The 10260-nt window shown below is 63.3% G+C and overlaps 1 protein-coding gene across 1 annotated transcript; it reads left to right on the top strand.

The window, feature by feature from the left end:
* Positions 1–4: 4 nt before the first annotated feature.
* ALX3 (ALX homeobox 3) lies at positions 5–10260 on the top strand. Its single transcript, XM_027618070.1, has 4 exons — positions 5–281; positions 5536–5852; positions 8606–8734; positions 9124–10260. Exons 1-4 carry the CDS (start codon positions 5–7, stop codon positions 9430–9432), a joined length of 1032 nt encoding a protein of 343 aa, XP_027473871.1. The 3' UTR covers positions 9433–10260.

The raw sequence follows: 10260 nt of genomic DNA, 5'->3' as shown, positions 1-10260 counted from the left end.
CGGCATGGACCCCAAGCGCTGCGCGCCTTTCGGCGTGGGGCCCGGGCCCGGCCCCTACGCGGCCGCGGGGGACGAGCCGCCCGGCCCCCAGGGGACCCCCGCTGGCGCGCCTCACCTGCACCCCGCGCCGCCCCGCGGCCCCCGCCTGACCCGTTTTCCGGCCTGCGGGCCCTTGGAGCCCTACCTCCCAGAGCCGGCCAAGCCGCCCGCCAAGTACCTGCAGGACCTCGGGCCCGGCCCGGCGCTCAACGGCAGCCACTTCTACGAGGGCCCCGCGGAAGGTAACGCGCGGCGCGGGCGTAGCGCGCAGCCCCGACCCGCTCTCCTTCTCTTCCCCGGCCCGCCCGGGCCTCCCTGCTTCCCTCGCCCGCTCGCCCAGCTCGCCACTTTTAGACCCTCTAGCCCCTCGCCACGGCTCCCTCAGAAGCCCCACCGGCGCTGGCCCAGGCCGGCAAAGCCAGCGCCCCGCGGGAGGCAGAGCCCTCCGTGCCTCCCGTGGCGGGAACGGGAGGCGGGAGGTCGCGCGAGGGTGGAGCGGCGACGGCCCCGGGCCCAGTGAAGCCCGAAGGCGACCGGAGGCGGGAAGGAGAAATCATGTTTGGCCGGAGTTGGCCTGAAACTGCCACTGACCCAGAAGCCCGGACCGGGCCCAGGGCCCCGGGCGCCACGCGGAGCCCTCGGTCCCGATGCGGGGAGAGAAGCGCGGCTTTTGTGTGTGGCGCCCGTTCGGGGCCCTGAGCTTGGGCCCCGACCTAGAGTGGCCCAGCAGGACTCAGCCGAGGGCTGCGGCCTGGCCTCCGCCGGCTTCTCCACCTCCCCCCCACCCCCCCCAAGGCCCAGCCTCCGCGGGGAAGGCGCTGCCGGCGCGTCAGGCATTCGGCGGCGCGGCCGCGGCCGGTCCCGCAGTACCGGGGCCGTTCTCAATACGGAATAACTGTGTTCTTATTTCTCAGACTAACCTGGCCTCCCCGTCGTTATGCACGGTGATGGCCGCCCTTCTCGCAGTCTTGGCTTCCTCGCACTGGATCGTCTCGGCTGGGGCCGTCGAGAGCAGCCCCGGCGGGCCTATCCCCTGGGCGCCTCGGGCTCCTGGGCCGGTGCCCCGTGCGCCAAGGCCAGTTGGACCCTGCCATCTCCGGAGAACGCGCCTGAACGCCGGGGCCTGCCACACGGGCCCGCAGCCGCGCCGCTGCCCACTGCACCGGCTGACCTGCAGGAGGCGGCGCCCGCCCCATCTGCGCTGCCACATCCCGCACCTTAGGCCCAGGGCTGGATCCTCTGAGATCGGCCCCAACCCGCCTCCACCCACTGGCGCCTCGCCGGCCTCCACCGAGTGGCCAGGCAGCTCGGGCCTTCGCCCAGCCCGGGCGGTGGGAATGTGTCGGGCAGGGCGGGGAGGTGTGGTGGGGGTCAGCGGAGGAAATGAGCGAGTCCGCGGAGCTTCGTGTCTGTGCCCTTTGAAAGAGGCTCTCCTGATAAAAACCACAGTTGGGATTTAATGAAAAGCAGTTGGCCTGGCTCCTCTGATCCCCGCCAGACGGCGGCGGCCGCGCAGCGCCATGAGCACCGCTGGGGACAGGTACCCGGGCTGGCTGGGCGCGCCGCGTCGGGCGGGACCCACGCCTCCGGCCCGCGTCCTGCTGGGCAGGCGGGATGCCGCAGGCACCGCGAGGACGCCAGGACTGGCACGCTGCGGAGAGCGCTGGGGCAGAACGAGCAGCGGGGCGCGGAGGGACCCGGCGACGGCGAGGGTGTCAGCAACGAAATGCGTAAAAGTAAAACCAAAGAGTGTTAACCACCAAAAAGAAGGAAAAGGAAAATGAACAAAACAACGGAGGAGAGAGACGAGGAGAGGTAGACGCAAGTCGGCAAGCCGGGCAGAACGTCAATAAATAAACGGAGAACGAACAGAAGAACAAGAAAAAAAGCAAGCGCAGGATCAAACGATCGAACGAAGCGGGTAAATGGAGAAGGAGGGAAAGGATGAAGAGAGTAGAAGCAGGAAAAAAAAAATGAAAGGAAAAAAGGGACATTCTAACAGAGCAGAAAGCAGCAAAATCAAGTGGGAGAGGAAAATTAACGATTCCAGTTGAGCGGAGGACCGGCCAAACGAAAAACAAGCAGCAGCGGGTGCGAGCGGAGCCTGGGACCCCAGCCGCCTCTCGCCTCGCGGATGCCAGGGCCGCAGCCCGGCGGGCGCGGGCCGCTTGCGACCCTGCGGCGGAGCGGGGCTGCTTGGGGAGGAACGGCCCCGGGGGACTCGGGCCACGCAGTCTACGAGGTGGGAAGTGGCGGCAAAGGGGGAACCCGCCTTATTTCCCGGCTTCTAACTTGACGGGCTCCGAGCGTTTCCAGTTCAAACCAGTGAGCGCGCAGCTGCGCCCCATCTGCGGCGCGATCTCGCCGACGCCGGGCAGTCCCGCTCTGGAGGGCCTGGCGCGCCTCTCCCGCTCTTTGCGGCGCCCTTGGCCGAGAGCGCACCCAGCCCTGCCCTGGACCCCGGCCGCGTCCTGGCGGTGCAGCGCGGCTGCTCAGAGGGCCGGAGAAGTGCCGGGCCGGTCCTTCCCGCTCCGCTCCGCCGCGGGCCGCCCGGTCCGCTCCCTGGCTTGGCTCTCGGACCCGGGAACGCGCCCGCCGCCTCGGAGGCCCGGAGCGGAGCATCCCGAAGGCCGCGCTCACCGGACCGACCGCAGACCTCGTGAAGGATTCCAAGTCAGGGCCCTCCCCGCCCTCCTCTCCCTTACCAGCCCCCTCCCCCCCCCCCCCCCCCCCCCCCCCCCCGCCGGCTGAGGCGTCTAGGGCAAAGCTGGAAACTCTAGGGAGAGCACCAAGGCCCCGCCGGGGTCCCGCGCACGGCGTTTATGCACACGACGGCTTCAGCCGGAGCTTCGAGAGCCCAGGCCTCTGCGAGCTCTGCGCATCGCGTGGGAAACCGCGCGGAGGCCGAAAGCCGGGTGGTGGGCCCGGCGGCCTCAGTGGACGCTAGCTGAGAGGGCAGTGGGTCTCCCGGTTGGCGTCCGGAGCCAGCGGTACGGCTCCTGAGCCGCTAGCGGGGAGGTGGGGGGGGGGCTCTGGCGGCCCCAGGGTGCAGGAGAGCAGCGGGGCGTGGGAGCAGGTCAGGGACCGAGCCCCGTGGCCGCCTCAGAGGTTTTTGCCCTGGCTCCTGTCTTTCTGGCCCGCCAGACCTCTGCTGTGGTGCTGCAGTTGTGCAGGCTGTGGACCCCCTGGTGCTGAGACCCAGGAGTCCAGTCTCTACCATAAACACTCCCCCTTAACCACCCCGTGTCCCCACCGGGTGCAGGTGACCCCCAAACACAGCCTGCATACACCTGGAAAGTGCCGGGGGCCTCCTGGTGCACCCTGCTGTTCACAAGCTGAGACTCAAACTTGGGGCTGCCTTTCTTTCCTTTCCTTGACTGCTGCCCTTAGCTGATCCCACCTCCGCTCTTTTCTCCACTGCGCCTTGCTCTTCAGGAGACATTCTAGGAAGTGTGCCCCTGTCCCCTCAAAGAGGGGGATGCCGGCTTCTCCCCGGAGTCCTTCAGGTAGATGGAGGTTTCAGGGCCATGGCAATGAGGAGGGGACAAGTACCCCGGTCCCCTGGGAGGGCTGTAGACTGGGCAGGTGAGGGAGGCCAGTGGAGGCCAGCAGCCTTTTCTGGGTGGCTATTCGGAAAAGTCCTGCTGCGCTTTTATCTCTTACTCTGGTCACTCAGAGCCCAGAGCTAGTCACTTCCTCTGGGCAGATCCTGTTCGGACAGACACTGAGGGCCCAAGAGCCAGATGAGCAAAGCCTCAGGACTTTGGGGGGCCCTCTGTAGTGATGTCAGTGCTCCCCTCATCCCCATCCCTGAGCCACCCTCACCTTTTTTTGCCTCGAGTCCAGCAGGACCTCCCTCTGAACCCAGAACTCCAAGACCACCCCCTCAAATCTGCTAGATGTGGGGTGTCGTCCCCTTCCAGTCTCCCACTCCCCCTGACCATTTTCAGTTATTTGGCTCAGCTTCCATGAGTCCTTCTCCCTAAGCTGCTGCCCATGGAACTACCTCTAGAACCAAAACATGTGTGGGCCAAGAATGGAGGTCAGTGGCTGGTGTACTTTCTCCTCGATGCTCCGCCCGAGCTGTGAGCTTGGTGCCCGAGGGCAGGTCTCCTGACTCTGCCAGGCCTCCAGGACCCTCTCACAACATGGAGCTTCTGGGAGGTCCCTGATCACCTTCCAGCTGGGGGGACCTTGCCGGACTTGTCCTCCATAATGCAGACAGGGGCTCCTTAGCGCCAGAGCCCGAGAATCCCATCTCTGGTCCCATGCTTCCCTGATGATAGCTGTGATCCTGACACCGAGTCCCAAGGAGGAAACAGCCTCCTGGTGCCAGCCTGCTGGGCCTCCGGGGGTCCAGGCCCCTGCTGGGGATGGGCCAGGGCCGGGGCCAGGCTGTGTGAGTCAGTGGGGCGTCTCTGTGGCGGTGCTCCTGCTGTCCCAGTGAGCTCTTGGAGATTTCATGGCAGTGCTGCTGGGGGCCTCGCCAGAGGAGAGGGCGGAGCAATCAGGGTGACCTATTTTTCACCATGACCGGGTTGTGGCAGGGCTCCACCAAGCCCGCCGAGTGAGGGTTAGCGTGTCAGAGTGGGGCTGCTGGGAACTGTGCCCAGCTGCAGTCAGGTCCTCCCTCCCTGCTTGCTCGTCATGGGCAATGGGGCGGGGGGGGGGGGGGGGGGGGGGGCATTGGAAACTGCTGAGGAGGGAGGGGGCAGTCCATGGCCAGAGTGATGGGGTTGGGAGCTGAGTCCTGTTTTGACACTGGCCCCCCCAAGCCCTGACTCTCCTCTGCAGATAGCCGACCTCCTGGTCTCTAATGCTGGAGCTCAAGTCTTGGGCCCAAACATCACAATTTTCGGAGGAATGAGACAATCTTTTTTGGACGCTTCTTTGCCCCATCTTGCCTTTCATGCCCCAGGGCTGGGGGATTTGACATTGCCCTGAGATTTGGGGTCCAAAGAATGGGGCACAGCCAGACCAGCCAATGGGGATCTGAATGTCCCTGTCTGTCCCCTGCCTGGACCTGGGACCGGAGGCAGGGGCATGAGGACCTGGGAACCATGTTCCCTCCCCCACCACCCACAGCCAGGGCCAAGGAGGCACTTCCTGGCAGGGGCGGGAGACGTCAACCACCCCGTGCTCACCCCCTCCTCCCGCCTCTGCGCCAAGCCCTGCCATGGCGCCAACCCTGGCACCTCCACACCCTGTGGGACGCACCACCACAAAGCGCTTCCCCGAAATGAACCCTCGTCTGGCCCCAGCAGATCCGCCCAGACCACAGAGCACATGGTTCCCCAGGGCCCCCTCCCCAGCTGGAGGCTCAGCAAGCAGGCCTCCGAATGCCAGGCTCCCATGGAGGGTGGCTGCTGGGACGAGGGAAGAGAAAGGAAGGGGGAGGCGGGGACTGAAGCGTCAAACGTCCTGCCCCCTCCCCCAGTCCACCCACAAAACCCCCTGGTTCGGTTTCCATCCTCCTTTTTGTGTTTTCCATTGCAGCTGAGGAGAAGGCCTCCAAAGCTGCCAGCTTCCCCCAGCTGCCCTTGGACTGCCGAGGGGCGCCCAGAGACGGGGCCTCTAACTTGCAAGGCTCCCCAGGCCCTTGTCTGGCCAGCCTGCGTGTCCCTCTGTCCCCGGGACTGCCTGACTCCATGGAGTTGGCCAAGAACAAGAGCAAGAAGCGCCGTAACCGCACGACCTTCAGCACGTTCCAGCTGGAAGAGCTGGAGAGAGTCTTCCAGAAAACTCACTACCCTGATGTGTATGCCCGGGAGCAGCTGGCTCTGCGAACGGACCTCACCGAGGCCCGGGTACAGGTGAGGGCACCCCGGACGTGGGCCTCTCTGGCTGCCTCTCCCACCCCGACCATGGGCCAGGCCGTGGAAGGGCTGGGAGAGGTGGGCGCTGGTGCCACGCAGACCCACCTTTCCCAGGTGCCTGCCGCCCGGCCCGCCTGCCCTCGGCTCCCCTCCATGCCCAACTCTGCTGCCGCCACGGGCTTGCAGCCCAAGTGCCTCATGGGGTTGGTGGCCTCTGGGAGTCCTTGCTCTGCCACTTCCAGCTGACCAGGTGACTTGGGGCATGTCCTTGGATCTCTCAGTCTCGCTTTTCCTACTTAGGATGGTCTTTGAGGATCACAGATGTGACAGCCTTTCGGAAGCAGTGAAATGCTGAACACATCCGGCTACTCCCGAGGTAGCTGCCCAGAGCAGGAGGGTCCCCACTGGGGCGGGGGGGGTTTGAAGCTCAGTGATGCTCAAAGCCATCCCGAGCCAGCGACTGTCAGGCCCACCAGCTCCCAGACCCCAGCCGGGAGAGCCTGGCCAGGGGCCCTTCCCCACCCAACCAACTCTCTCCAGCAGAGATCGGGCCGCAGGGCTTCCTGGGTAGGGCTGTGGTCAGCTTCAGGTAGGGGTTGGGGGTCAGGGGACGGAGGGATGCTGGGAACAGGGGAAAGGGAGAAGGGAAGTCCACGTCCAAGACATGTCGGAGGTGAGAAAGAACATGAAGGTGGCAAGCAGAGGGTGGGGATGGGGAAGGAGGCTTCAGTAAACGCCTGGCCCAAGAGGAAGATGGTGGTTGTTGCCTTGCTTTGACTTTGAACTGGCATGACGCACAGCAGGTTCCCTGAGGCCAAGCAGGAGGCACTGGGAGAGGGGTGGGATTTGGGCTTCTCAGGAGAGGTGAGGAGGTGACCTCTAGACAGAGAAGATTCTCTTTCCCACCACAGAGGAGACCTATTTGGGACAGAGCTCATACATAGCACACCTGTGTGGGGCCTCCCTCTGGCCGAATATGGGGACTGGCCGGCCAGTCCACGAAGAGGCTGGCTGCCTTCTAGCAGAGAAGGCCCTACAGCTGGATTCAGCGTAGGACCAGAGGGGCTTGGGCTGTTTCCCCTTCCCTTCTGGGTCCTCCTGCTTTCATTTTCCTCCCAGGCGGCACCCAAAACACACTTCTAGGACTGTCCTCCCAGGGCGCCCCAGGACCTGGGCCAGCAGGGTAAGAGACCAAGCATTCACAACAGTCCCAGAGTCCATGAGCCACGGAAGTCCGGAACATCAAGTCTCCGGACGCTCTGCGAGCCTCTGGATAGCCGTGGCCATGGCACTGCCTTGGAGAGGCGGAGCGCAGCCCCCCACTCCTCTCCCAGGCCTTTTCAATGCCGAAGTGGTGCAGGGGCGGCCACAGGGCTCTTTTCTCTGATGGGAATGTGACAGCCACCCGTAGGCCCTACCCCATGGAGAGCAGTAAGCCACCACACAGAACAGTGCAGAGGGCAAGGCCCAAGTGCAGGCAGAAGTCTACAGTGGGGGCTGCAGAGACAACCAGGGATGATGGGGAAGAATGCCCGGTGAAGCAGGCCAGACTCCTTCATCTACCCGAGGGGGAGGGAGGCTGAGAAGGAAAGGCCCAGCAGCTGGGCAGGTGGGATGGTCCGTCCTGGACCTTGCCCCAGGCCTGCTCTGGGATCTCTGCATCTGGGGCTTAGGGGGCTCGGGGCCTGCCAAGCTCCTTAACTGTCATGGCTTCACCTGCCTGCGCAGTAGGAACGGCCACGGTGGGGGCGTGTGTGAGGGGCCGAGGTGGGGTTCCTTTCACACACACACACTCTCACACACAGAACTTCTTTTGTCATGGCTCCCAGCTAAATCCCTGGAAAGCAAGGGAATGGTTTGGTTCGGTTTGGTTTTGATATTGCCAACAGCTAGCCCAGAGCCTGACACAGAAATGTTTATTAAATGACAGAAATACAAAACGCATGCACTGGTACCATAAATGTAACAGCCGCAGGGCCTCCGTCAAGTGAAAGATTCGGCGCAGATAGGTACACAGATGCGCACAGCACACAGGGAGGCCACCCTCACCTGCCAGGAGCTGCCAAATGAGTGGGAGACACAGATGGCAAAAGGGACGATGGTAATAGGGTGTGGTGAGTACGAGGGAGATGCCGGAGCATCACCCAGGCCATCGGTGACATATGCGTGTGTGTTGGGGTGAGGCAGTAAGCCCAGGCAGGGGAAGGCTGAGGTGAGGCAGGGAGTCGCAAGGTAGCAGATGCGTTCAAAGGCAAGCTGGCCTGAGAGGCAAGTAGGAAGAATCAAGCCATACTGCCTGGCTGGGGGTGAGGCTGTGGAGAAGGGCAGGGCTCAGTGCCCAGGGGCCTTAAGGAGCTGGGCTCTGGGCTGAGGATGGGAGGTGGGGAGCCTGGGAACGGAGATGAGGCAGGGGGGCTAGAGGCCTGTGCCCTGATATGCCTAGGCAGTGCCCAGAGCCTCTGAGGCCACAGATCCCACGACACCCTTAGTGGCACAAGCGGGCTGGAGAACCAAGAGAGTGACTCAGCCTGGTGACTAGGGGTGAGGGGTGGCCCAAGGGACCAAGAAGCCCCCCCCCCCCGTTCCCTGGCCTGGAGAATAGGGATTTACAGGCTGCTGCAGCTCAAGATCCTCCAGCTGGAGCCAGCTCCCCATCCTGCAGGAGGACACCCCCACCCACTCTCTCCCCAGCGGGCTCTATTCCTCAGGGCCGCTTTGTCACTCCCTCAGCCTCTCACCTCGGTCCCCAGGTCTGGTTCCAGAACCGCAGAGCGAAGTGGCGGAAGCGTGAGCGCTACGGGAAGATCCAGGAGGGGCAGAACCCCTTCACATCTGCCTATGACATCTCTGTGCTGCCCCGAACAGACAGCCACCCACAGGTGAGACCCCAGCTGGCCCTGCGTCAGGGCCTGGCCACATCCCCCAGGGTAGCGTGGGCCCCAGGGAGACCTGAAGCAGCATTAGGACTCTGCGGGACCATGGGTAAATCACTTCTCCTCTGCAAAGTGGGGCTCCTCCCTGTCTTGTGAACGAGGCATGCCGAACAGCTGGTACTGAAGTAAACCTCATTTGGAGGCGCAGTGGCAGGGGGCTCCTGAGATGCCATTTCGAGTGTCGGGGGTAGGCAGGAGCAGATTCTAGACCTGGGCCAAGTGGAGGTTTCCTGCTAAGTTTCTGGAGCCCTAAGGGCAAAGACAGAACCCCCAGGTAAGGGAGGCAGCCCCTGGGCTACTGATTCATGGGCCTTCTTTTCTGTCTCTCTTTTCAGCTGCAGAACTCCCTGTGGCCCAGTCCAGGGTCCGGGAGCCCCCCCGGCCCCTGCCTCGTGTCTCCAGAGGGCATGCCCTCCCCGTGCATGTCTCCATACTCCCACTCTCATGGGAATGTGGCTGGCTTCATGGGGGTGCCAGCCTCCCCCGGAGCCCACCCTGGCATCTACTCCATCCATGGCTTCTCCCCTGCCCTGGGGGGCCACAGCTTTGAGCCTACCCCAGATGGCGACTATAAGTCTCCAAGCCTCATCTCGCTCAGGGTGAAGTCCAAGGAGCCACCCAGCCTACTGAACTGGACCACGTGATCGGTTGCGTGGACATGCAGACTAAGCTGCCCACCCCCCTTTTCCTGTTCCCAGCTGCTCCCACCCCACCCCAGCCTGGATGCCAGAGAGGGCACACCTCTGCCTCCAAGCCCCGGTCGGTTCCCGGAGGCCCAGGCAGAGCAGCTGGGATCCTCAGCCTCCCACAGGGAACAAGCTAGAGTTTTTTTTTTTTTCTCTTAAAATAAGGTGAGACTGCTCAGGACAAAGGGGGCTGCAAAGCAGGTAGGACTCTTCCTACCACACACTGGGTCCCTTCATCCAACTCTGGGCTGGAGGGAGGAAGACACTGCCCTGCTTCCTTCAGACTTTGTCCAAGTTTAAGTGTCATCCCTCCAGCTGAAATGGCTGAATTGGCTCCTCATTCAGGGAACCCAGGAAAACAAGAGGATGATGACACAGGTTGAACCAGGAGAAGCTCTTTGTGACTAAGGGGAAACCAGTGTTAGAGCAGGAGCAGCCAGGGCCAGCCTGACTCCCCCCTCCCACCACCAGGGGGCGAGCGCTCAGCGTCTGGAGTTCACAAGGGCCTGAAGGCCACCGGGGAAAAGGTGCCAGAAAAGGTGCCCGGAGCCCCAGCTCCAGCCACCCCTTACTCCTGCCCTGTGCCCCCTCCCCCAACATGGCATGGAGTCCTCACCCCCTCCAAGGGGGCAGAAAGTCCACCAGAAACCACCAAATATTTGGATTCTCTTCTATGGGCTCAGGCCAGAGCTATGCCATAGAAACTGTAGACTCCCTTGGTTTACTCATTAGATGTTGGTAAGAATAAAACAGACTTCCACAAATTCTAAGCCCCTGAGATCTCAA

This window comes from Zalophus californianus, chromosome 4 (genome assembly GCF_009762305.2).
Source record: "Zalophus californianus isolate mZalCal1 chromosome 4, mZalCal1.pri.v2, whole genome shotgun sequence".
NCBI classification, from domain to species: Eukaryota; Metazoa; Chordata; class Mammalia; order Carnivora; family Otariidae; genus Zalophus; species Zalophus californianus.
Note: the sequence above shows the minus strand (reverse complement) of the source record. Positions and strands in the feature narration are given on the sequence as shown.

What these genes read in the sequence shown, in the direction of transcription:
- ALX3 (XM_027618070.1), top strand. Translation starts at nt 5, where the DNA reads ATGGACCCCAAGCGCTGCGCGCCTTTCGGCGTGGGGCCCGGGCCCGGC. An exon ending in CTACGAGGGCCCCGCGGAAG is followed by an intron (nt 282 to 5,535) that starts GTAACGCGCGGC and finishes TTTCCATTGCAG; the next exon opens with CTGAGGAGAAGGCCTCCAAA. An exon ending in TCACCGAGGCCCGGGTACAG is followed by an intron (nt 5,853 to 8,605) that starts GTGAGGGCACCC and finishes CTCGGTCCCCAG; the next exon opens with GTCTGGTTCCAGAACCGCAG.